Genomic DNA, 25972 nt, shown 5'->3' with positions numbered 1-25972 from the left:
ATGGGTGCTGTCCATTGGCAGGGCAGGGACACAGAGGGTTTGTGACACCTGGGACTGCCCTGGGCACTCTCATGGCTGGAACACACTGCTGAGTGTCACAAGTTTAGCAGACAGTGTCACCACCTTTCCTTTCCATCTTTGGGGAGGGAGGTAAGAGGTCAGTATGGGTCAAGTGATCTGGATCCTGCTTAGATAGTTTGTTTCCATTTGGTGAGTTATTGGGCTGCTCCTGGTTTGGACTGCATGTAATGCCTCAGCACCAGCCTCTCTGTGTAGGTGGTGCATTCCCACAGCAGATGTGGAAATTAGGATGCCTGAGGACACCGTTGAATTTCAGAGCCTGGGGAATGTGGCAGCTGTATTACCTTCCCTTCCCAACAGCACACATCTGTGGAGCTTGTTCCTACAGCTTCCTTATGGTCATCACACTCTTTCTTACTGTAACCTCTTGGGGATCAGCCACCTCCAGAGGACAGGAGAGACAGGCAAATCACTGGCTAGCCCTTTTTATCCTGTCTTCCTAAGGAAGTACAGTAGTGGCTGGGTGTTCCGCACCTATACTTGCAAGTGCTTCGAGGTAAGAGTGAAAAACTTGCCCATCCTTTCACTCTGGGCTGCTCTCAGCCTGTGTGGTGCTGGTTGCCTTCCTTTTAAAATAGGTAGCATCCCTCTGTGGTCAGCAGTGTTCTAGTCAAGGAGCTCAGCCTTGTAACAAAAGGGGAAAAGAGGGAGGAAGGAGTCCCATGTCTTCTTTCAATGCCAGCTGTTTAGTTACCAGAGAGGACCACAATTACAAATTGATCCTCTGTTAAAGCTAGGCTGCAGAATGACTAGCAAGTCTCAAAAGCCACATGAGAACATTGTTCATCTTTGTGACTCATAAATCTCTTCCATTATGCCCTGGCACACCAGTTTAGTGTTATAGGACCAAAAATAAGGGCAGGTGCTATGGGGAACAAATGCAGAGAATACAAGTCATTCTGCTTGCTTTTGAAAGGATCCCTTAAGTAGGTGCTTGGATTAAGATACCAGTCACAGTAGTTAGAAAAGAGAGCTGGGTGTTCTGAGTCACTTACTGGATAAGCCTGAAGTAAGTTCCTGCTCTGAACATGCATTTGAAAAATGCTGGCCTGCGGAAAGGGAAGAGGAAGGAGGTGACCTGTGAAAAGCAGGATGCCTGAGAAAGAGCAGTACCATTGCTGCAACCCACAGAGGGACCAGAACCAGCTGATAGTAAGTTTGACTGACCTTAAACCTGCTCTGGTGCACATTTTTAGTTCTGAAATAGAGATGATGCTTCTGTGGAAAAGACCTGTAATAACTGCATCTCCCTTGTCTGGTTCCACTGATGTTTGTGGTTTGGCAGGGGTGAATCAGCTTCCCTTACTGTGTTATAACTCTCTTAAAACTAAAACCCTGCTGCTTTGGTTTTTGTTTCTGATCTTCACCAGGGACCGAACCACCACAGTTGTGAATGTGGAAGGGGATGCCCTGGGAGCAGGCATCCTTAATTACCTGAATGAAAAAGACAAGAAAGAGAGAGAGCAGGAGCTCAAGGAAGTCACCGTAGAAGCAGTTGCTAACAGCAAGTCTGAAGCAGAAACGTCACCCTTGGTAACCCACAAAAATCCAGTCTCCAACACAAGCAGCACGGCAGACCCTGACTCCAAGGAATCAGTATTGTGAACTCGAGACCAGTCCTCGAGGCAGCCCAGGGACTTGGCAACGCACCCAGACCTTTGCAGTGCGACCTGGGGCTGGGTGGCTCTTGGAAGTGCTCCGTTCCAGTCTGCTTTGAAATATGCTGGCCTGGGGAAGGGGAGGGAGGTGGGGTGGGCAGAGGAGGGGTGTTGAGGAGGAACACTCGCTTTATAATAGTATTTTGATAGTTTATGTGTGTACATGTATGCGTGTTGCGCTGCACACTTGTGTACATGTACGTGAGCACTGCCATCGAGGCTTCTGGTGTAACAAGACTTCCATTAGTGAAGGCTCAGATGGGTTGAAGATAGGGAGGTAGACAAACCCAGTATGTGCTTATTGTAGGGAAAAAATTTTGCTGCTGTTTGAATGGAGTAGCAGTCTAAAAACTCCAGAGTGGGTGAAAATGTTGCTTAAATTTGTTTTCCAGCCTGGAAACACTTACCAACTATTACAGCCATGATATGAAGCAACATTTTTCTCCCACTCCCCTTCCTTCATGTTCTCCGATCCATTAAAAACCTTAAATATGTCCTTAAAACTAGCTGTTTTCTATTTTTAATTTTTTTTGTTTCATACCTAAATTAATAGCTTATAGGGACTTGTTTCATTCTCTCTCTACCTTGCAGCTCATAGCAGCTTTCCTTGTTTAGTAACTCCCAAACTGTGGGACCAAACAGAGGAGATCTTCATGCAGATCAAGGATTGGTTTCCTCCTTTCTTCTAACCAAGCTGTTAAGGAAAAAATCCAGAAGAAGAGCAAATTTTGTTAAAGTAATCCCTTTGGAGCTGAAAAAAATGTAGAGTCTGTTCCAGCATTAGTATGTCTGAAAGAGGCTTGCCTTTGACAACATCCATAAATCCAAAAGTCGGTTCCCTTCATGAAAACACACATGATTCTCTGTTAGCATGCCCTGTCCTACTCATGTTTATTTAATGGGTCAATCAAAACAACTTTAGTCATGCTCTCTTTCAGCAAAATTGAATAGGGGAAGAAAAATTCTGAACACACATCATGTGAGAACTGATGACAGGCAACTCTGAGTCTTGGCTTGAAAGGGGAAGAGGTGAGTTTATAACCCCAGTGATCTCTGTGTGAGAGCTGGCTACCTGTTCTTGCTAGGAGTTTGGTCCTGCCATAAATGTTTTTCTGGCAGCAGTTTACTTGTAGTAATTCTGGGTGGTGCTGGGCCAGGATAATGCTTTCATGGCAGGTGGTAACCTTTGCTCGAAGCTCAGCAAAATGCTTCTGGATTCTTACTCCTCCTTTTTGCCTTTACTTTGTCCTTCCTGAATTTACATCCCAAACCTGAACAAAGTCTGGCAAATTCATTACAAAGATCCTGTTGCTTTATCTTGGCTCTTTGGATGCTAATAGTTAGAAAATTATAACTACACATGTCAAGATTTGCCTGGACTTGTGATGTTTTCCCTTGGCTACTGCAGCAAGAGATTACATACTGTCCATCTCCACACTGTTAATTCAGCAATATATATTTACACTTAGCTTTGATATAATGTAATGCTAAAGTCTCCCTTTTACTTTCTGCTTTCTTGACTCAGTGGAATCTATCTTGGAAAGATACCAGCACTAGGAAGAGGCAGCTCCACTTCCATAGCAGCAGCTGCCTTCCTTTGCAAAGCATCCCTCCTGGTAGAGGGACACAATGGATTTTGCAGGAGGACACTCAGAGTGAGATGTGGCCACCCCTGAGGGAGAGCACCGTGAGTGTGTCATGACTGGCTGGTTAATCCAGGCACTGCAGCCATGCAGACAATCCAAGCAGGAAAGGATTAGTCAGCCCTCTGGGAAACTGCAGGTGGAGTTTCTTCTTAACCAATTTATTTGTAACCATGTCCACAAAATTTGGTCATTCCTTGGCTCACCTTCAAAATGAAAGGAGACAAACACAGTTCTGTAGGGATGTCTTTTGCCCAGCAGATCAACTTTGCATTTCTTCCTGTTAGAATCATCCCAACTCCTTTCAACTCAGGAAACCAAAAGCACATTTTTAGGTCTAAGTATCTCTTTGAAATATCTGAGTGCACCAGAACCCCAAATACTTCAATTTTAAAGTAGTATATTGATGTCTCAAGGAAGCTGAAAATCTTGACTGTCTCCTGTGGGCTGGTTCTGTAGTTTAATTTTATCCCTCATCAGATGTTTAGCTCCTGTGCTTTTGTGAGATCCCTGGAATGCTGTGTACAGTTCTGGTGTTCCCAACACAAGAAGGACATGGAGCTGTTGGAGCAAGTCCGGATGAGGGCCACAGAGAGGATGGGAGCACTGCAGTGACAGGCTGCCAAAGTTGTTCTGCCCAGAGGAGAGAAGGTTGCATTGCAACCTTCCAGAATCTGAAGGGGGCCTACAGGGAGGCCAGAGAGGGGCTTTGTCAGGAACTGAGTGGTAGCACAAGGACCAATGGATACAAGCTGAAAGAGATGAAATTTAGTGAGATACTGGAACAGGTTGCCCGGGGAGGTTGTAGATGCCCCAACACTGACAGTGTTCAAATATCCAGGCCGGATAAGGCCTTGAGTAACCTGGTCTAGTGGGAGCTGTCCCTGCACATGTCAGGGGGATTCTGACTGGATGATCTATAAGGTCCTTTCCAACCCTTTAACATTCTGTGGTTCTGTGCTGCTCTCTCTCACTGTGACACATGGAGCTAGCATCAGCACATGAGGGCACTACTAACCTGACAATTCTTGAAGCATCACAGCACCATTTCAGAGAAGAAATGACAATTTTAATTTTTTTCACCCTGAAGATGTTGTTGCCCACAGGAAGAAGTACTGCCCCGGGCAAACCCAAAGGCTGGGCTTCCTTGCAAGGCACTGCTTTGCCATATGATCCTTCTTCCCTATGGTGCTGCAGCTGGAGCTTGCTTCATCCTTGTGGCAGTGTGCCATGGGCTGTGGCACATTGTTCCTGACAGGGCATCCCAGGAAACTGAGGATTGAAGCAAATCCCCCAGTATTAGTATTTTCCAATAGCAGTGCAGAAGTTCAGTCTTCACTGAACACCTCTCCCAGTCCCCACTATGGGTTGCCCTATTTTACATGGATGTGAATGTCTAGTCCCATGTAAAGCTTGTTAGAGCAGTTGGATTTAAGGAGGTCAAATCATTCTCATAGCAGGAATTTAATCAAGGAAATCTGATATTAATTTTCTTGGAGACAGGTATCATAAGATTTATATGAACCATGAGTATTCAGCCCTTAACCTGCCAGAAATCTGTAGTCTTACAGAAGCCTTACTTTAGACTTAAAAATGTGCCAGGTCTTTTGTTGTTTGTGCACAACAAGAGGGATGGAAGCAGTAGTGCTGGATAATTACTGCTTGTCAGAACATCTTCTTGGTCATTTTTTTAATCATTTGTGTCAAAATTTACATTTCTTGTTTTTCTGTGATGTTCCCATTCCTCACAATAGCCGTGATGCATTCTAGAACTCTCTTCCTGGATTGTTTTCTTAAGGTAGGAATATGAAAGATCCATTACTGCACTCTCTGAGACTGTAAAAAATGTGATGCATTCCAACAACTGCCACTGTAATGATGTGGATCCTGGTGGTAAGCCTGATGAGATAGAAGACTCGGCATTTGCTCCAAGTGGTCAGGGTCTTCAGGCTGCTGGGAGAAAAATGAAAGGGCAGTTGGGGGATGTCCATTTGAGATGCTGTTCTTGACCTTCCTGTTCCAGGAGGCTGTAAGCTGACAAGGTGCTCAGGAGCCTTGTGGGTGCAGCCAGTGGGAACCTGCTCTGCTCTGCTCTGCTTCACCCAGGCACTCCACTAATCTGGTGCCAGTGTGGTACTTAACTCCAGTGTCTCTTGTCTGGACATATATTTCTGTCCTCATGGCATAACTGTAAATTGGAAACCTTTAGTCAGTTGCTTTTTTTTTTTTAAGAGGAAATAAATTCCATATTGAAAGCACTATTTTCAGAAAACACTATTTTCTATTGTTTTTTGTTGTTTTGTTTTTTTTCTGGGAGGTACAAGTTCTCTCCTCAGCTCATGTCCTACCCTCTAGGACAGGAATTGCTTTTTGAGAGAAAGTTATGGAAATTACATGGTGTGTTTCTTGAGGTGTCCTGTGCAAGGCCAGGAGTTGGCCTCGATGATCCTCATGGGTCCCTTCCAACTCAGTGGTTTCTATGAAATATTGAAGAGTCTGCAAGCCTTTTTTTTCAGGGAAGTTTCTTTGACCATTTTGCACCATCTTTTATTTCTTCTCTAGGACTGACTTTTCACTCCATTCTTTATTTATCACTGCCTGATCTCGTCCTGTTTCCTGGGATACCATATGTTCTTTTTATGTTTCAGTGGCTCAGGAATAAAGGGGAGAGTGGACAGAGTTTTGAGGGCTCCAGTTTGCATTCTGCCTTGCTCCTGTTCTGGACTCAGCAGGGGTTTGTGAGCCTTGGTAATTGAGTTGCTCTGAGAGTGCCAAGCAGTCTCTGTCTCTCATATTGAGAAAGGTGCTTGTTCTGTGCTGTGAGATGTGGCTGTAGATGCCTGAAAAACTTCAGTGAGCAGTGGAAGATGCCAGGACTTGACTGCTTGTAGGGTATTTTCAGTAAAGATCTTGTATTCCAAAGAATTGGGCTTTAGCTGAGTCTTGGTGTTGGTAATTGCTCTACAAGACTGGGTAATTGCAAACCCCTTCAACCCTTGCTGGGGATGTCTCTGCAATCAGGATGGCTTTTGTGTTGAGAACAGACCAGAGCCAATCCCAGCGCTTCCCCTGCCAGGATGTGACAGATGTGACAGATAGAACAGAGATGTGGAGCCAGCCAAAGCACCACATGGGTTGGTGAAACAATCTCTGCTTTGTCTTTGCTGGGCAGCCCTGAGGAGGCAGTGGCCCTGAGGTGGTGAGAGACTGGGGGGAGGCTGTGAGGGGCAGGCTTTCCTGGTGCTTCCTCTGCTCCCATACTCTTCCCTGGGCATTTGCTGTGACCAGTGCCAGATATGGACCTGACCCAGTGTCACCATTCCTGTTCTCCTGTGGTTCCTCCTTATTTTGCAGCAAGAACAATGAAATCTGAGGTGTTAACACAGTTCCTCTTTCAGTCAAGTCAAAGTCCCTGTCATCTCTGTGACTGACCACCCAGCCATATTTTGTAGGCTGTGTCCTCAAGAGCTTGCAAAAAGGCCAAAATCAGCACCTCTTCTGCAAAGATTTGCAGCATTGGTCAACAGTCTGGGCCAAATCTTCACTCTGGTCCTTTGCTAGCACAGAGCATTTCTGCAGCCACTGTAAAGCATCATCTGTTGGAAATGATAATTTTTTAATCCTGACCCTCCCACAGGCAGTGAGCAGTGGGCCTCAGGAACCAAGTCAAAAGACCAAAATACAAACTCTCACCAAAGAAAAATTGTTACATCTTCACTGATTTTAACAGAGCCTGGGCAGTTCATAATGACAGAGCTGCCTGTAGTGACTGATCTGGTGACAGATGAACAGCACAGAATTAGGCAGGTTGCATAAGTCCTATACCTGTGCTTCCTTTTCTGTAAATTAGGTTTTCAGATACTTAGATGTCTCTCACAGGCCCTAGTGTGGAAGATAGTGAGTTGCAATATTTGGAAAGCACTCCTAAGACACAGAGCAGTAAATCTTGAAGAATAATGAACTTTTCAAAAATTTTAAAGGAATCAAGTAATGAAATTATGCAGAGTTGCGTTGTGCTAGAGAAGGAATGACTGATGGAAAAGAGATCAGGTGGATGCATTTGCTGGGCTAGTTTGGGAAGAGCTGGTGTCAGTGTGAGCTGCAGTTCAGAAAGGGGATGTGACTTAGTCAAGGACAACACAGTGCCCTCTTCTGTCTGCCTCCTTCCATCTCCACCTGACATACCATGAAAGCTTAGGCTCAGGTAAATTAACAGACATCACCATGGATTCAACATCTAAATTGGGAGTCTTGACAGCTTAGTTCCTGACTAGTTTCAGTGGGAGAAAGAGCTTTTCAACTCAAAGAACAAGTTGTCTTGTTGTCAGTATGGGTGACAAAGGTGGAGAAAAAGAAGGAAGAGCTGGAAGGCTGCAGAGGCACAGGGTAAGCAAGAGGATACAGAAGCATCTTTTCCTTGGCATTTTGATATGGACAGGATCAGAGAGGTTGGAGGCATTTGTCTGGCACGTAGCAGAGACAATGCAAATGTGCTTGGTGGGGTTTGCAGGAGAGGCAGGAGTGCTGAAGTGTCTGAAATGCAACAAGGCAGCATGCAGAGGGCCAGCATGGAGCTCTGGTAAGCTGCTGCTGGCTGCTGGCCATGACCAGAGGAACAGCAGTGCAGTTCTGCATCAGGGATTGACCCACATTCCTCCTTGCAGGATAGCTAGGACAAATGCTCCTCAGAGAAATGCATGGAGACCATTATTCTCCAAGGACAAAGACCAACTTGTTATCTGTGGGAGCATATTGAGGAAAGCCATGCTCACTTGCTGCTTCAGTTTTCTGGCAGGAGGAACACGGATCTTTTGACAAATGATCTAAAACTTCTTCCGGACTTTGGGCAACACATTGAGACAGTTGCCCCTGAATATTTCAACTCTGACAATAAGTGATCCAGAGCCTTATTTGGCTCACGAAGGTCTTCACATCTGAGCACTGTCTTGGGAAGTTAATGTTAACACAGAATTCATTCTCTGCATGGGGTCCTTACAGGCATTTGTGACCAGCAGGCATCAGTTCACATCTGTACAAGTGAATGAATACAGAAAAAGGTGAAAGAACTCTCTCTTGAGTCACATGAAGAGTTGCCAAGCTGGTTAGGAGCAGACTCAGTCCCTAAGCCAGGTTCATTGTTAGCTAACAGCTATCACCTCCTTAAAAGAATCCACATCTGAGGGCTTATAAATATATTTGACTCTGTACAGAGATTTTAATAGGAGAGGGGAAAAAATCTTTCATTCAAGAGTTCACAGGGTGGTTACTTACCAAATTATATGTCAGTGTCAGCAGATGCATCATCCTTAACAGTTGTGAAATCTCATTTGGATTTAACCTGAGATCTTGGTGCCAGCAGGAGGTGAGGACTGTGGACATTTCAGCTGGCCCACAGCTTTTATGTAAAATCTTGCTCAATAAACATTTATACTTGTCTCCCAAGGCCACAGATATTGCTTGCAAGGCAAGCAGGGCTACCAACAGGAACCAGTATGAGGAAATGGATTTTGAGCCAGCTCTGTTGTAATGCAAAGTTAACGGTGTGGTTTTAAGCCACAGAGACCAAGAAATTTGGTCTTGGATGTTCCTTAGGATAGTTTTCACTTGCTCCTTCTGGTAAAACAACACTGAGAAAGCAATGCTCTTCCTTGCCAAGCATGTATTTAGTAATTGAAACTAAACTGCGTATGGCATGTGCGTGCAACTTAATTGCAGTTACATGTTGCAGAAGGAAATTACTAAGGGAACTCTTCTCTCAAGGAACTGTTTACAATATCTGAATCCCCCAGATTACATTCCCACAGGAAAAGTTGTGCTTAACCATAAAAAATACTCTAGATATTAACTGGTTTGGATTGTAGCTTTTTTTAGAATCAGAAGGAATGCTGCAAAGAGGACAGGCCAGGGCCTTCACTGATGTGCATTGATGTAATTTCCTGAGTTTTCTGTGGTTTCTGGATTTCTGATGGAGATACCTCTGTAGCAGCATTAGAGGATTGGTCTGGACCTTTTAAGATGATCATGATCAACAAAGCAGCAGTAAAGCAATGTTTTTAAAGCAATCTTTCTTGGCTGTAACTAAAGGCATTTTATGTGCTCAGAGTATTCTTATGATGTGGTGCCTCTAATAAAAAAGTGTTTTCCTAGTGGTCGGTGTTGAAGCAGAAGCAAACTTCCTCATGTTTTGTTCAGTTTGCCTTCTCTGTATCCCTCCTGCAGAGTCTGTTTGCTCCTTGGAGCCTGCCCAGATGCCAGCAGGATCAGGCTCCTGTAGTACATAGATCAAACTTAAAGGTATTCAAGTTTGGGGCCATGGACTGTTTCCTGTCCTGTTGGGAGGGGACAAAGACACGTTTGCAGCTTTGGAGAGCATCTGGCTGAACAAACCCTGCTTCATTAAGGCAATACCTTAATGACATTTTACACTTAATTAGTCAAATAATTGTGACCAAGGTGGCCCAGCTGTCGCTGCCTCCCTGCTCTACTCCACAACAGATGCTCTGTTGACTTGTCTTCCCTGAAGGCCACTGTGGGAAGACATCATGTGTTTCACACATGTGTTTCACTTCATGGTGTGTTTGCCATCCATGAGAATTCCATTCTTTTAAGGACACAATCCTATTTAGATTTCCTCAGTTCCTATCCTGGCTGCACTCTTGTAAGGCTGTGCTGTATGGGATGGAGACCATGTGTAGCACTGCAAACAGCTGAGCAAACCTCTGCTCCTGAACGGCTTCTTGGTTACAGCAAACTGAGACTGACTCACTCACACTTTGTGAGGGTGAAGACTTTGATTAGATTTTGATTAATCCCTCAGATTCAGGGATAGCAGGACCACCCCTGCACATGAGGAGTCCCCTTCTGCCTTATTATCCTTAAAGGTGCCTTGTCCTGGCTCCCTTCAGGACAAATTCCAAGTTGCTGTTTGGCTTTCAAGTATAACTATGCACCAAAGCTGAAAGACTCCATTATCCCTGGAGACAGGAGGGAGAATGGGATATCCTGGTGTGAGACAAGGAAAATGGGTTTCTTTTCTTTATCCTGTGAGCTCTCTGGCAGCAATCCTGAGGTGTGTATGTGTGTGTGCTTTTATTTCTACCTGAACACAAACTGCTCTATTAGGAGGAAGGATTATTGTATTTTTATATGCTAAACCGTTTGATTAATTACTTTAATAAAGAGAAAGATGAACTCTGAAATTCACTGCCATCCACTCCAGTATAATCCAGAATCACTGATACAAGTGTATCTGCCTTGTGCTTAGAGTAACCACTCCTTTGAAGAGGTGTTTGTGCCATGTGGGTGTGTTGATCCTTGTGCCCATCAGTAGCTGTTCCTCTTTCAAAGCTGTGGGTTTCTCCCTTGTGACTGTATCAGCCTTTCCACTGTCTACCAGGAACAGATGTACGTGCACAGATGCAAAGACAAGACCGTACCGCTGTGTTGGGGGTGTGTGACCCTGGGGCAGATGTTCCAGATGTTTCTTGTGTGCTTTACCCTTTGGAGTAAGGACTCCCTGCCTACCTGGGGAGCAGCCAGTCCTGTGGCTCAGGTTGGGATGGTTTGTTGTATTAGGAGGGTGACACAATGGCATACTCTCTTTTTCCCTTCTCTCATGGAAATGTGTATTTGTTCTCTCTTTGTGTAGCTTCTCAGTCTAAAATAAAAACCACCCCCAACAGAATTCATATTTCCATCTTTGTTTGGAGAAGATCTGGCCTTTAAGTTGGATCAGCCTTGCAGAGGCAGTGGGGCATCCTGCTGGATCAGGCTGTGTCACCTGAGGAAAGGCTCCTTTGGAAATGGCCCTGCATGGGAATGGTGCTGTTTGGTGTTTGGTTCTGCTTTCCCAGACCCTGCCCCTTGCTGGCACGCTGGTGTCACTGATTGCCAGCATTTAACCCTTTCCCTGCTGGCATTTCTCCAAGCCGTCTGCACAGGTGCTGGGCTACAAAGGGTCTTTGGGAGAGCTGGATTGGCAGTTGTGCAGTGGTGGGGTGGAAGGGCTGACAGACACACCTGCTGCCCTTGGCCAAGCCCACTGGCTTTGTTCCTTGGAGAAGGATTGAAGAGTGGGAATAATCATTAGGAAATGCTTTTCAATAGGCAGCCAGGCTGGTAAGTTCAAGGTATTTTTAGATTTGCCACACAGCCACCCAAGCAATGTGCTGGTCTCAGAACTGAGGGCCTGGGTTTGCCCTAAGTGGGTTTGATACAGCTTTCCCATTAAAAGTTACACATCTCCAAAGGGTGGAGTCTGTCCTGAGATGCACACACATAACATTACAAATCCAGGGAAAAACATCTGCTAGGTAAGGGTAGGTGGGTTAGCTTCAATCATTTAACTCCCAAAACAAATAAACAAGGGGGCAAAATTCACAAGAATTGCAAGCAACGAAAGAAAGAAGCAGAATTTGAAGGACCTGCCCATTTATGATTTACAAATTGTGACTGGTGTTATGCCCTGGAATGTAAATCTTACAAAACCATCAATGTGGTGGTTTCCAAAAAGCCCATCTGACTCCATGGTTGTGTCTTTGGCTTCTCACTTCCCAGCTGAACTAGCTCCCTTGTGGTCCTCTGGGACCAGAGCCTGGAGCCATTCACATGTCAGCTTTGCATACAGGTTTTCTGAAGTCTTCTGGGGTGGTTGGCAGAGCCATAGTGATTTGCCATATGAAACCCATAGAGATTTGTGAGACCCATGGAAAAGGTGGAATGATTGCTTGTCTTTAATGGGAGCTAAACTAAGCCTTAGGCTGAGTCCCAGCCAGACATTATCAGCCCTTGTTAGGCATTATTATGGATAAAGAGATGGTTTCCTATACTATTTCAACAAAGATATAAAAGATGGAGAAGTTTTAATTAAAGTTCATTGATTTTATTCTGGTTTTCTACCACCACCTACAAATCTGGCCACCTGCTTTGCAACTTCTTCATTTTGTTGGGTTTTTTGAAGCATTTTTTGGGAAAATACTCCTCACTTCTTTCTTCTAAGCTCTAGGCAGGCAACACACATTTCTCTTGTTCACATGAAAAGCATTTAAAAGTAAATTTATTACAAAAGCCACTGCTATTGTTCTAACTTAATATTTGCAGAGGAAATGCAATTATGGCCAATGAGCAGATTAATCCTTTTTTTTAAATCCCTAGTTTGTCTGATTAAGGTAGATAGAACTATAGGAAAGTGCCTTGTGAGTTAAACAGAAGACAATATCATTTATTCTGCCCTGAAATTAATGGTTTGCTTCACACAGGTTGTGTGGTACAACTGCACTAACTGGTCACCTTTAAAATGTGTAGGTTTGTTGGAAGTCAGATCTCTGCTATGTCCCCATTATAAGTATTAAAGTCTCTTTGAATCATTGTAGGACTTATTACAGAAGGGGACTATGGCATTTTATTCTCATTGTAGCCACCTGCACTGGTTCTCTTGTAGATTTCATTCACTCTCATGGAACCAGTTCTGTCCAGCCCCAATCATTTGTGTGCAACCTACACCACGAGGGGTGATGCCTGTGAATTCTTCACTAAATATCCCGTTGTGGGGCAGTTGTTTAATAATCCTTAACAATCAATAGTTATTTTGTGATGATCCTTTGCTGCAGTCCCTCTTCCTGCCTGGTTGCAGAGGAGGGAAATGGGAGATGTCTATCCTCTGCTGTCAGGGAGGAGGCTCTCACTCAAGTGAGTTGAGTGTCCTGTGGTCTTAGAAATGGCTCAAATTATCAGTCCTAAATTTTTTTCTGGTGTCATTTGTTATAAATTCAAGCCATTCTTAGTCCCCCAGTTCTGCTATTTCTTCTGGCACTTACATAAACAGATGTTAATCTGCGCTAATCCCAATATTTCTTTTACAAATTGCTGTGCTGATGGCTGGTTCCTGCAGATGCCAGCTCTAGTTCTGAAGAGCCTCTTGGTTCTGCTCAGAGAACATACAAAGGACAGAGGGCCAAGACATCCCAGCAATTAGAATGAAAAAGAACTTGTTCACATTTTCCCACCAAAAGCAGAAGTAAATCTCACATTTAGTAAGGCAACTTAATTCCAATTATTCCCTGCCCATTATAATTGGGCAGTGAATAATTGGAATTATTGATGAGTCAATAATTAATGAAGAGTTGCCATTGTCTCTTGACCACTTGGCTCCTATTTCTTTCACAGCACTTGTCACCTTCCTCAAAGGCAAAGCACCTGGATCACACCAACTCCATCCCATTCAGCACCTTCTGCTCCACGGCTGCGGCCCTGATCTGCAGCTGTGTGAGTGTTTTAGGGGGCCTGGCTAGAGACAAGGAGGTGCTGTGAGGGAATACAACCCCCTGGAACCCCCCTGCCTTTGCGGCTACGCCTGCAATTGCAGGCGGGCTGGCCTGGCTGTGTTCGCGGAGCGATGGGCACATCGTGTGGCCAGACAGGAGAAGTGCACGTCCTGGTTTTGACCTTTTCCCTGAGCTAAATCCTGCCACTCGCTCCAGCTGTGCAAACACGTGGTGAAAGGACTCAAACAGCCCAGCTCTAGCACCGGACAGCACACCCAACTCAGCACTTCCATGCTGACGTTAAAATACTTGCCACTCCAGTTTTCCCCCTGTTCTTCCTTGATCCTGCCTTCCATATTTCATTTGTCAGCTGCCATGGGTATGCTTCAGTTGTATTCTCAGATGGTTGTCCAAAGCCATCTGAAGAAAATCAGCATTTCCTTTTTTAGGAAATATTCAGTAATAGTGCAGTGCTGATCTAGAGGAGCAATGGGAAGTCTGTAGGCTTCAGGCAATTCTTCTCATGGCTTTATAAAGAAATTAAAGCGACATGGCTGAGCTTGAACCTGCTTATGTAGGCATTACCAGAGCAGCTGTCCAGCTGAATGACAGGATTCCTACTGTAATTCCAGGACCATAAGTAGCTGATTAGTGACATCAAATGTCAGAACAGAGAAAATCTGCAGGCCTTACCTGGAGAAGAAGGTCTGGGCAAATGGAAAACTGCAGGGCTGAAATTCACAGCAACATCAGAAAAATTGAGAGAGAGTCTGGGAAACAGAGGCTGGAATTAACCTAGATAAGGGTAATTACCTGCACTTCTGCTGGTGGGAAACGGTAGGTGAAGGAGCAGGATCAGGAAGTCACAGGCAGTCAGAAGCAGGAGTCCTGTGCTGTGAACAAGGCAGATCCTGTTCCAGGCTGTGTAAGCAGGATCACAGCCTGTAAGCAGGATCACAGCCTGTAAGCCTGGAATACCCCATCGGTTCTGCCTAAGTACAGCCAAACCCATGCTGGAGCTTTGGATCAGTGTTGGGCTTCAAAGAAATGTGGTCCAAAGAATGAGAATGAAGTGAGAACAGAGAGAATGGTCCAAAATGTGGAAATCCTGACCTCTGGGGAAAGGAAAAGGCTAACAAGCCTTGAGAAGGACAGACACTTTCCAAAGAAGGGTTAGGCAGCCCAAACAGAGTCCTGAGCAGTTTGTACCAAGGCTAATTAATATTATCAGTCAGGGAAGAGATAGGTTAGGTCCAAGCCCTGTATTTGCTGACATCACATCCATCCCAAACATTTGCATTGCGAGACTGAAATTTGATGCTGAAGCTAGTGCAGATGCTATGCAAGAACATACGGTGCACCTCCAGGCTTCAGGTTTCATCCCAGAGAGCTGGTTGTCTGCCTTGTAGCTTGAAACCCTTCAGGGCAGAAAGAAGTGACACACTGATGTGCCAAAGAGCTGGATAACTGCAGGTCACTGCAGTTAGGGCATACTAAAACTCTGAACACATACAGCTGGTGTTCATGATGGGTCCAGTTCTGTGCAAAACCCATGCATGTTCTCACCACAAAGGGAACTTCTCATATATCAGAAGTACACTGCTTTCAAGTCTGATCATCATAAGGAAGCTCTAGTTCATGTCATAGATATGGAGATTACTGATGAGTTGTTGCATCCACAGTTGCACAGGTGCATTGTCTTTGCTGGAAAAACCCAAGTTTGAAAGAATCCTGAGGTCTCAAATCAGCAAGAAAATATCCTTGTTATTCCTTGCCAGCCTTGAGTGAGCTTGGGTGGGAGTTTGGCTGGGTTGACCCTCTATTACAGATCAAATAAGCCAGTTTCCCTTCAGCAAAGTTCCTAACAAAGATGGCCAGATGCCAGCAGAAGAAAATCAGTATTGTCCCCCTGAATTTCTTAAGAAACCTCTCCTTTAGATCACCAGCTGATTCCCCTCTTGTTTATTGACACCACTCAGCCCAAGGGGAGGGGAAGGTTTCTGCAGACATCCTGGCACTTGTTTGATGGGGGCGGAACAGGACGCAGACCTTTCCTGCCGGGCCCGGCTGCTATTCAGCTCCCAGAACAATGCCTGGCAGCTCCCGAGGAATTTACACCGGCTAAAAACAGCCCAGCCTGGGCATGAATCATGGCCCATCCGTGTTTGCTTCCGCCTTTCCACTCACAGGCCTGAGATCAGCACGGCCCCTACTGGCAGGCAGGCGGCTCCCTGGAGAATGAGCAATAAACAACATTTCACAGGGATTTTCTTTCACAAGGGCTTTGCCTGTGTGAACGCCAATAAAAAGGCAGCTCTAGAAAGTGTGCATCCGGGGCAGAGGGATGTGCAGCCTGCAGGAAGACTTGCTGTAACATTCATCAAAGAAACCCCAAATACAGAAATACTACACAGGAGCAGAGATGATCCTGGATCTTTCCTGGCTGTGAGTTCTTCTGAGAGTTCTACTGTGAGTTCTACTGCAGACTTACAGCTCTGCTTCTTGAAGCAGCCCCGGAAAAGATATTGCCACTGTTTCTCTAGGGAGCAAAATGTAAATAAGCCAGCTCCTCGATATAAATGGGGCTGGCTCCAGTGGGTGCAGCAGAATAAACCCAGTTCCAAGCCATTGGGAATCTGGACCATAACGCTGGGATGGCAGGCCCGGAGCAGGCTGCCGGGCCAGGGAGTGTGCTCAGGACCAAAGCACAGGCCAGGGGCTTGGGGTAGCTGTGCTGCTCCCCTCACCCTGCTGCCAAGCTGATGAGCAAATCCAGGATGTCTCTTTGGTCCTTCCTGGCCTAAAGCTGGGAACAATATTGTCCATAAAGCGCTTTATCAGACACTTGACCTCTAGAAAATCGCAGCATTAGCCAAGAAATAATCTCCAGGAACAGGTGACATGGACAAAAACCGGAATCAGCCAATGGACAACAATGAAGAGAAAGGTTAGTATTTGTGCACGACATGGGAACTTGTCAGGGTATGTCCACTCCAGCCTCCAAGGAAGGTCTGGCCAGGTACAAACCCCAGAGCAGCCTGCTTTACAGCGTGGCCTGGGGATCTTCCCAGAAAGCCGCCCCGAGGGCAGGGCACGGCCGGCATCCCACAGGGATCACCCCCAGGGGAGGCCTGGCACCGGCACCGCCTCCCGCAGCCGTGCCTGGGGGACACCGGGACCCCTCGGCCGTGGAGCGGGCAGCCGCCGCCCACGCAGGGCCCGTTTCAGTTGGTTCGCAGCGCGGTGACGCTGCCGGGGCGCAGCTCCGCCCGGGAAGGTCAATAGCGGTACAAGGAAACACCCTGTTGTTGACACGAGCTCCTCAAGGGCGGCCCGGGACGCTCCTCACGTTCCCGGTGCCCGGCGGGACCCGAGCCAGGCCCTGAGGGCTGGGGCGGGGCCAGGGCGGGCCAGGGGGCGGGGCCGCGCGTGTCGCCCCCGCCCTTCCCGCCCCGGGGTCAGCGCCGGCCGCGGGGCGGGGCTGCCTCCGAGCTCCGCTCCCATTGGCTGCCGGGCGGCGGGGGCGCGCGCGCTGACGCACCCGGCGCTGCCATTGGCTGCGGGCGCGGAGGGGGCGGGGCGGGGCCGGGCCGGCGTTCGGTGAGTGGGGGCCGGGGCGCGGCGTGAGGGGGCCCCGGGGGGGATCCCGGGGGTCCCGGCCTCGTTCCCTTTGGAACCCCGGTACCCCCGGGCGCGGCGCCTCCTCGGCCTCTTTGCCTGTACTTCTTGTCTTTTTGGTTAATTGCCGTTTTTTTCCAGCGGCGGGCAGAAAGCGGGCAAGGAGAGGAGCAGAAAATAGCAACCCTCCGAATCCCGCAGGCCTGAGGGGCGAGAGCCGTGTGGGTTTTTCCCCAGAACAAGCCCAGAAATGCTCCCCAGGCAAAGCGGAGCTGGCGGGAGACGGAAATTCCATCAGCATCCGCTGCGCTCAGTGCATTCCGTCAGGCAGGCGATCCCAGGGGCGGCGGGGGCGCTCCTTGGGCAGAGCCCTCCTTGTCCGGCCGCCCTTGTGCCGGCGGGTCCCTTCTGAGGGCCTGAGACAGCTCGGGATCGCTTTTCAGGAGAGATCCCCGCGGACCTTCCCTTTGAAATGAATGAATTAGCCCCACTGTCTTCTCTTATCTAAAACCACGGGTATCATTTCTGTGAGACAATGCAGGGCTTGGCTGTTCGGGCTGTTTTCCTGTGCTTTTGAGGCCAGTGGAAAGTTTCCACCGTGCCTATAGCTGTGGTCCTGCATCCCTCCTCAGTCCTGCCCGAGGATTTGGGATTGCTCGTTCCTGTCGCCAGGGTTAATCTGGATGCGTCGCTGCCACTGGCAACCTGACCTCTGAGTGTTTTTGGGCTTGTTGGAAAATGGTGAGAAAGCTCGTTCGCTAGACGCTCGTGTAGCTGGGAGTTGCACTTAGCGGCAGTAGTGTTCTCGCTTTGTAGTTAAATATGATTTTTTGTTGTTAAATATGACTTTTTGCCCGGTTGTTCTGTGTGCGGGGTGTGTGCGGCATCCCCGTCTCGTTTGTGTCCGGGTGTGGTTCGGATTTCCAGCTGCCTCTGAAGTTAATTGAAATCAGCTGCCCGAATTAGAGCCTTTGGAAAATGCAGCGAGATCTCTGGTGTCCCTTTAAATACCCGTACAAATCCTGCAGTAAGCAGATTTACTCTCACTCCTGTGTATTGGCAGGTTTCCTGGTTTCCCTTTAGCATCCAATTAGCTTCTGGAGATTTAATGAACCTGTTAACCAGCACTTGCTCTTTTTTTAAAGACCAGTGGCACGGTAGAAATGTAAATCACTGCTTGCTGCCTCCGTAAGATAACAAATGATCTTAACTTCAGAATATTTGCCCTCCTCCACACAGTCAGGAAAATAACAGATGGGTCATGACCTGTAAGTTTTATTTTATGTTCCTTAACGCATGTTTTTCAGAACTTTGATGGTTTTTACAGTTGTTTTTTCTGGGCTGACACCTGACCCAAACCACCAAATCTGGTGGAGGTAAAGATGTTCAAATTTGAATTTATTGTGGCATCTTAAAAATAAAGCTGTCCTGAGGCCGACTTTTGGTTACAGCACAGTCACTTTTAAACTTTAAAGGCAGCTTTGATGCCTTATTAAGCTTTTCTGTCTTTTATACATATATTTTAAGTCACATAACAAGGGCAGATTTATTGATGACATTTTCCCAACAACCCCACCTCTTTGTGTGGAGATCCAGCCTTTCCGAGGGCAAGTATCATCCCGTTTCCCACTTCCAAGTATTGTCTGGGAATTCTTTCTCGCCTTTTTTTTTTTTTTTTTTTAATAATTTAAATTTCATTTTAGTTGAGTTTGCTGTGGGTGCTCCCTTGGCTGGCCTCTTTGCTGGCACAGCTGGGGGAGGGAGTACCAGCAGAACCACTCTGCTGGTATTTCCCTGCTGCCAGCACCTTGGTTTGGGCTGGAGCTGCTGGAGGAGACTCTATTGGGTCTCCTTCATTTGGCTCACGGGTTATCCTGCAGCAGCTCCTCACTCAAGCCCAGTCAGTGCCAGCCAGTATTTCCATTGATTAATTTCCCAAAGAGTTAATTTCATGAATTGAGGTAGAAGCTGCAGAGCTGAGCTCCAGGTTTGAGTTTCGCAGCCTCCTACCTCCCTCTCTAACTTTTTATAGCTGCTTCTTGCTTCTGGGTGGCTTCTGCTTCAAGGTTTTGGGTTTGTATCTTTAGAAAACACTCAGCTTTCCACCCCAACAGCCTCAGGGCTCAGCCACACCGGGAAGTGCTTCATGTCCTGGTTAAGGATGTCTCACTCAAGCCCAGTGAGCTCATGGGGCACAGAGTGTTGGGGACATTGGCCATCACTGCCTGGTGTAAAGCCCAGGTTTGTTCTTGGCACGGCCAGAGCTGGAATGAGATTTTCCTTGTGTGTCACATCCTCAGAAGTAGAAAATGCTGCTGAGATGGGAGGGTTTGCTCTCACCACTGTCCCACCTGGTGCACCAAGATGCTCCTTTATGAATTTCGGGGTCTCACCCCGATCTTGCTTCAGCTCTTTGTTATTGGGCAAGCCCGGTTTCCTGGCACGGAGACAAGGCGGACACTGAGATGCCGTTGCTGTGTGCTGTGTGTTCCAGAGAGCCCGAGGAAGGAGCTCTGTGCCGATGGCCGTGGGTGTGGGCAAATCGCCTTCTGAGGAGTCCCTGAGCGGACAGGCCGAGGGCGATGGGCGGTGGGACGGCGCAGACACGGAGACGGAATTCCCGGAGCCGCCAGGGAGCCTGCACCACCTTCTGGGCACAGAGGAGGCCAAGCCCAGCCAGCGAGGGACACAGGGGGTGGCAGTGAGCAGGCAAGGTCACAAGGCCACTGATGTCACCCACGGAGGCTCCAGCTGCCACCCAGACGTGTCTTCAGCATCTGCACCCGGATTTCCCAGAGCAAGAGCAAACTCCTCAGGGAAAGGGTTGTTGGTGGATAGAGCTGCTGATGGTGGCCCTGTGCCTTGTCGAGTTGGCCACTGGTTCCTCTCCTCAGAAGAGCAGCAGGTGGGAGGGTTTGTAGCTGCAGGTGGGAGGGTTTGTACCTACAGGTGGGAGGGTTTGTAGCTGCGGGTGTTGCTGCACCACCAGAAAGTCCCAGGAGTTTGTCAGGGCTCTCCCAGCAAGGGCTTTCCATCTCTCCCAGACAGAGTGTTCCCTGTCTAGGCTAAGATGTGTGGTGGGGAGGGGCTTGGGCTCCAACACCCAAGCTGTAGCGTCCATTCCACGTTGCCAGTGCAGAGCTGGGAACTTGCTCAGGACAGTGCACTTTAGATAAGCCTCTTGCTGCTGGATGGCCCGTGCAGCTTCCCAAGCCCTTGAGATGCCTTTCCTTAAAAGCAAGCCTTGCTCTGAGCAGCTGCAGGCCATCCCACAGAGGGAACGGGGTTCCACTTCCAGCCTCAGCTCATGGCAGGTCCAGGTTGGGCTTTCATCTCCATATCCCAGCACAAAGGACCCTTTTGTCTGGATGCTGTGCTTCATTTCCTGCATGTCTCTCTCTCCCTTTCCTTTTCCATCCCGCCCTTGAGCAGGTGAAGGATTCAGGTGGTTGGTGCCCGGTGTCCAGCCCTGCCAGCTCTGCCGAGGAGAGCATCCCTGCTGGCAGCCGCCACGATGCCCACGTTGGCCGTCGGAGGCAAAGTCTGGGAGCTCCGTCCCCGTGTCCCTCCACGGCGGAGCTCCTGCGGCCCCAAACCCCGCCCAGCCCCGAGAGCGCCCTGCGGAGCCGCTCCGTGCTGAGCCTCTCTGCCCTGTCCTCAGAAGGGAGCGGCCCCTCCGAGGAGCCGTGCGGCAGCGTGCCGGGCGGCACGGCTGTGCCCTCTGCGGGCAGCACGGCTGCCCAGGACCTGCGCTGCCCATGGCGGGAGGAAGGCAGGGCCCTGCAGAGGCGGGAGCCCCCCGGGCCCCTGCTCGGGTACCGCGGCTCCGTGGGGCGCGTCCGGGAGATCTCCTCCTACCAAGCCGATTACTGGGCCTGTGCCATTCCGGATTCTCTGCCCCCATCTCCGGACCGCAGCTCACCCCACTGGGACCCCCACAAGGAGTACGAGGACTTGCTGGACTATGCTTACCCACTGAAGCCAAGGTACAAGCTGGGAAGGATACCGGAGCCTTTCCTCCATGACTCAGGAATAGGTCTGGACAGCTTTTCTACTTCTCCTGAGGGCGTGTCCAGGTCCACCAGCATCTACGGCCGAGCTGGGCAGGCTCGGGGAAGCAGAGAAAACGGACTTTGGGAGTTTGTGGCCTCTGCAGAGAGATTCTCCACCCCAAGGCCTGGAAAAAGAGCCTGTTCAGGAGCTGTCTCATGCTTTGAGCCTTCACCTATTGCCAAAGCATCATTTGGAAGGAGTTCTTCCTCTCACCTTTCCAGAGGTTTTGCTAAGGATGTAAGGGTGGAATCATCTGGGCCAAGCTCCCCTGGGTGCCCTGCTGCCGATGGGAGAAGCTGGGATACCAGAGGAAGCCCAAACTACACAGGGCAGGTGGAAAGCACCAGGAGGTTTTTAACCACCACAGGAGTGCTCCCCCTGAGGAAGGAGTGGGAGACTGATGAAGAATTTCTCTCCCTGCCTCCGAGACTGAAGGAGCTGGAAAGGCTGGCTCAGTTTTTGTCCAATCTTTCTTTAACTATAAGGATGCCTGGGTGTGACCACCACAACCTTCCACACCAGAGCACCAGCAAGGAGCCCCTTTCATCTAGGCTGGCTCCTTTTGAGGAAGGGAGAGGTGGGGATGACCGAGGGAATGCTGAGGGTTACGCTGGGCTCTGGCGGCACCGCAGCTCCCGAAAGCCCAGCTGGGAAAACACAGAATCGTGTGGCTGGAGCCACAGGGATCCTCCCTGCAGGCTTCATCTGCCAGCTGCTCTCAGGGACACACAGGATGGGATGTGCCTGGATGAACCACGGGTCAAGGGGCATCCAAAGAAGAGCCAGCAGAGCGAGTCCCTTATCCAGTGTGTTAAGGTAGGCTGAGACCAGAAATAAAGTTTATTCCGGGAAGATCTCACATAAAGTGTGCCTGTCTTTATGGCAGGATTAATTAAAGCTTCCCGTTCTGCATGATGTGTCCTGCCTGGCAGCTGGAGGTAATTTATGCAGGGGGGCTCAGCAGAGCAGATAATTCCTTCTGATGGAGCAGGAGCCCATCTTGCCTTCCCTGGGGCTCAGTGTCACAGGCCGGGCTGGGTGCAGATGTCAGCTGGGTCCCCCAGCCCACACGTCCTGCAGTGCTGCTGCACTGGGCAGGAGCTGCAGCAACTCCTAAGGGTTTCCTGGTTGTTTTGTGGATTATTAAATTCATCCCAGCACTGTGCTCCCACCCTCCTCTCCATCTTCTTCCCACCCCAGTCCTGAGATGAATTTGGAAACGATGCTAGGCTGTGTGCACAGGAGTGTTGTCATGCACATAGCTGCAAACTCATCTCCTCCTCTGGTATGGAAATAACTCTGTTGATTTAAAAGCATCTTCTCTGTATTTGTCACGCCAAATTGTAATGCCAGAGAAAAGCACTGCTTCATGGCAAACTCCTGAGGAGCAGGAACAGGTCTTGAGCTGGTTTTGGTGCCAGCAGAGGCCCCTGGGTTTCATGCAGCATCTTACAAAAATAATCCCTTACCGAGACGCTTTAAAAATAAATGAAAGCACTTAATTGAACGAGACAATCCCTTGGGGAAACCAGCTGCAAATTAACTGTATGACTCTGGTGAAGAGGATGAGGATACCTCCTGTGCTGGGAGGCGGTGGAGGCCAACCTCTCCTTCAGCCTGGGTGCTACCAGCCTCCAGCACCTCTCCATGCAGACATTTCATGCTGGCCCTCAATTCTTGCCACTCAGTGAGTGCTGGAACTGTTCAGGAGTTTAAGGTTTTTTTGCCTTTTTCCCACTGGACTCTTGGTTTCCCAAGCTTAGGGATGTTTGTGTTCCAGGGTCAGGGAGAAACAGGGAACAGATGCTTTCCAAACACCACTGGCTCACCTCTTCATGTCCCTGCGCTGTGTCTGTTGCAGAAATAGATCAGTGACCCCTTTTTTTATGCTTTGTTGAGCAGATGTTTTGCTGCCAGCTGGAAGAGCTGATCCACTGGCTGTACAGCGTGGTGGATGTCACCAGCAGCTGGGTGCCACCCTCGCCAGATGCCGACAGCGTGTTGGCATCGCTGCACCGCTACCTGGTGGGTGTCACCCTTGCTCTGCCTCCTCCCCTCTCCTGTGCTGCAGGCAGCAAGCAGTGGGAGCCAGGCATCACTGGAATGGTCCAGGGTGCTCTGCGTTTGCCAAGCCAAATTTGGGAGCACCAGGAACCTGCTTGGTGGAAACTGCTCCCTGGGCAACCTGCCACAGGTGTGTGTTTCAAAAACCCTCCTAAGAAACGCTGCTCTTCTCCTTGCCGTGCCAGGAGTTCAGGAAGGATGTGGCCGACCACCGGAGCCTGACTGAGAGCGTGCTGGAGAGGGGAGAGGCTCTCCTGGACTGCATGGCATCGAATTCCCCAGGTGAGGAGGAGCCCTAGTGTGGGGCTGCTCATGGACACAGGTGATGCTGGCCAGGGCATCTGCCCCCCAGAATCCCTGGCCAGCACCACAGCACACAGGGTGGTTGCTCTGGTGATTTGGAAGAAGGGATTTCTAAGGGGTGGGCTGTAGGTGCAGTCACCAAAGGGGTTTTAGAGGTCAAGTGCTGTGTTATGGATGGGCTTTCTTGCACACTTCCAAAGGTTTTCTCTAGGACCCCCTATTTCTGCATCATCATGATGAACCTGGAGCCTCCTGGGTCAGTCCCCACCGCCTGCCAATGCTGCATCAACATGGGGATGGGATGAACAGCACGTTACTGATTTTTAACACTTGATTTCCTTCCAAAGTCTGCCTGGACCAGCAGAACTGTCAGCTCTGACAGACACTGAATTATCGTATTCCTGCCACCTCCATTCAGGCATTTTTGCTTTCCAGCTCTGAAGGACACGCTGGCTCTGATTGCCAAACAGTCGGAGGAGCTGGAAAGCCACGCAGAGCACCTGTACAAGTCCCTGCTGGCTGCTGTGGGCCCCGTGCGGGGCAGGGACGCGGGGCAGGACACGGGGGATGCAGCACACGGCTGCTCCCTGGGTAAGCAGGGGCAAAGCAGCCTGGCTGCAGCGGCACAGAGGGGAGGAAGCACAGCAAGAGAAACTCTCCAATTAGCAAACACCAAACATCAGGCTCCATTGTTATTCCTTTGATTCTGTTTGGGAAGCCTGAGAAGGCAGCAGGGAGACTCAAAATAGACGCCTGGTCGTGTTTAACCGTGTCAGGGAAAGAGCAGGGCGGGTGAACCAGCTGATGAAACCCAAGAGCACGAGGGGAGCGGCGGCAGCTCCGCAGGGACTGGGCAGGCAGGTCCCTGTCACTCAGGACTGGCGGATGGCAGCAGGCCAGCACAGACACCTGCTCTGCCCAGATCCCTTGCACAGCACAGGGGAGATGAGGAAGGCTACATTCTGGTTTTGTATTTTCTCAGAAACATTCTGGTTGCAGTATAATGGTGGGGAAGGGAAGCAAGTGATTTCAGGTATAGGGGCTGGAAAGCTTGTTTGCTTATTTCTTGACCATCTCCCTTCAAAGAAAACTGGAGGCAAGAGTTTCAGGGGTGCCAGCCTCTTAGAAGAGAAAAACAGTGTCTTAAGTAGCGTTTGGTTTGTTGTGGTTTTTGAATTGCTGCCTCTACCCAGCTGTATCCTCTGCACTGGTGAGATGGGGGAATAGAGCATGGGGCTTTCTTTCTTTGTCAGACTGCAGGCAAAGCACAGCACCAAACACCTCACTTTATTTCAGGTGCTGCCTCTGTCAGACCTAGGCTGCGTTAGCCCATCTCAGGAGGGCTGAGAAGAATTGCAGCAAGCACCAAACCACCTCCATCGTCTCCAGAGATGCCAAAATCTGTGTCCAGTTGCCCACGGGGCCGATTGCAGCGTGGGTTTGTGCCATGGCTTGAGAAAGGTGCTCCATACAGCAGGTGTGCTGGGATGTCCAGAGTTGTGCAAGGATTGTACAGCTGGCCTTTTCTGGTTTGTTTTTTTTAATAGCTTCCCTTTTTTATTGAAGTGGGCTGTTCTGTGTGAGCAAAATGTCAGGAAGTTTTTTAACTGAGCAAATCCATAGTGTGCCGTGTGCTCTCTAAGTAAAGCCGTGTGATTTTAATAGCCCTGTTCTCATGGTTTGTTTATGCTCGACAAAAATAGGTGTGAGAAGCCAAGAAATAGCAACTCCTTCTGGTTCTTGGGAGCAAACTCAAGGCCTGTTTATAATTACCACTCCCTGCTGAAGCAGAGCCTACTTAACTTTCAATTTTGTTATTCATAAACACAAAAAGCTGTAGTAATGAATCCAAATAAAATAATAAACAAGGGAGTTCAGGCAGGGAGGAGCCAGGTTCTGTGTAACCTGCTGCTGGCAGGAGCTGGGTTAGTGCTGTGCTGGTTTCCTGGGGTGAAGTTGTGCCTCCCCCCTTCCAGCTACTGCAGTTAAGTCACTGCTGAGAACATTCATCAAGGGTTTCCACATCCTTTCCCCAACAGAAAAAGGGCAGCTCTGAAGCTGCATAAGGTAAGTGGCCAAAAAAAGTCACAGAATGTGGTACTTGGCTTTAATTAACCTTTAACCTGAACAGCAGTGATGTATTCTGCACAAGCACACAATGACTTCCTCCCATTCCTATGAACAGAACAGAGAGAAGCTTCTGTTCTGTACAAGTAGAAGGTGAAAGCAAAGTTAAACTGAAGCAGTTACAGCAAATAATTCGTTGGGGTTTGTGGGGGAGGGTTGGTAT

The 25972-nt window shown here is 48.7% G+C and overlaps 2 protein-coding genes across 7 annotated transcripts in view; both read left to right on the top strand.

The window, feature by feature from the left end:
• SLC1A4 (solute carrier family 1 member 4) overlaps positions 1-11066 on the top strand; it is a 33865-nt gene extending 22799 nt beyond the window's left edge. The window contains exon 8 of the mRNA XM_064709225.1: positions 1452-11066. Coding sequence (XP_064565295.1) covers positions 1452-1686 — 235 coding nt within the window. The 3' untranslated portion in view covers positions 1687-11066. The remainder of the gene's footprint in view (positions 1-1451) is intronic.
• Positions 11067-16274: 5208 nt separating this feature from the next.
• CEP68 (centrosomal protein 68) lies at positions 16275-25592 on the top strand. Of its 6 annotated transcripts, XM_064709220.1 has the most exons (8): positions 17298-18003; positions 18502-18530; positions 19757-20167; positions 20695-22131; positions 23218-23340; positions 23565-23661; positions 24118-24273; positions 24979-25592. In XM_064709220.1, the coding sequence occupies exons 3-8, from the start codon at positions 19784-19786 to the stop codon at positions 25008-25010; spliced, it is 2229 nt and encodes a 742-aa protein (XP_064565290.1). In that variant the 5' UTR covers positions 17298-18003; positions 18502-18530; positions 19757-19783; the 3' UTR covers positions 25011-25592. The 6 variants fall into 6 exon arrangements, with proteins under 6 accessions (XP_064565292.1, XP_064565287.1, XP_064565291.1 ...); XM_064709217.1 differs by lacking the exons at positions 17298-18003; positions 18502-18530 and adding an exon at positions 16292-16591; XM_064709221.1 differs by lacking the exons at positions 17298-18003; positions 18502-18530 and adding an exon at positions 17211-17244.
• The last annotated feature ends 380 nt before the right edge of the window (positions 25593-25972 follow it).

Source organism: Zonotrichia leucophrys, chromosome 3, assembly GCF_028769735.1.
Source record: "Zonotrichia leucophrys gambelii isolate GWCS_2022_RI chromosome 3, RI_Zleu_2.0, whole genome shotgun sequence".
Classification (NCBI taxonomy): domain Eukaryota; kingdom Metazoa; phylum Chordata; class Aves; order Passeriformes; family Passerellidae; genus Zonotrichia; species Zonotrichia leucophrys.
The sequence above is the reverse complement of the archived record's forward strand: the minus strand, read 5'-3'. Positions and strand labels throughout refer to the sequence as shown.

Excerpts from the sequence above, each read along its gene's own strand:
- CEP68 (XM_064709217.1), top strand. Across the intron at positions 23,341-23,564 it reads CATCGCTGCACCGCTACCTG|GAGTTCAGGAAGGATGTGGC; the intron begins GTGGGTGTCACC and ends TTGCCGTGCCAG. Across the intron at positions 23,662-24,117 it reads CATGGCATCGAATTCCCCAG|CTCTGAAGGACACGCTGGCT; the intron begins GTGAGGAGGAGC and ends TTTGCTTTCCAG.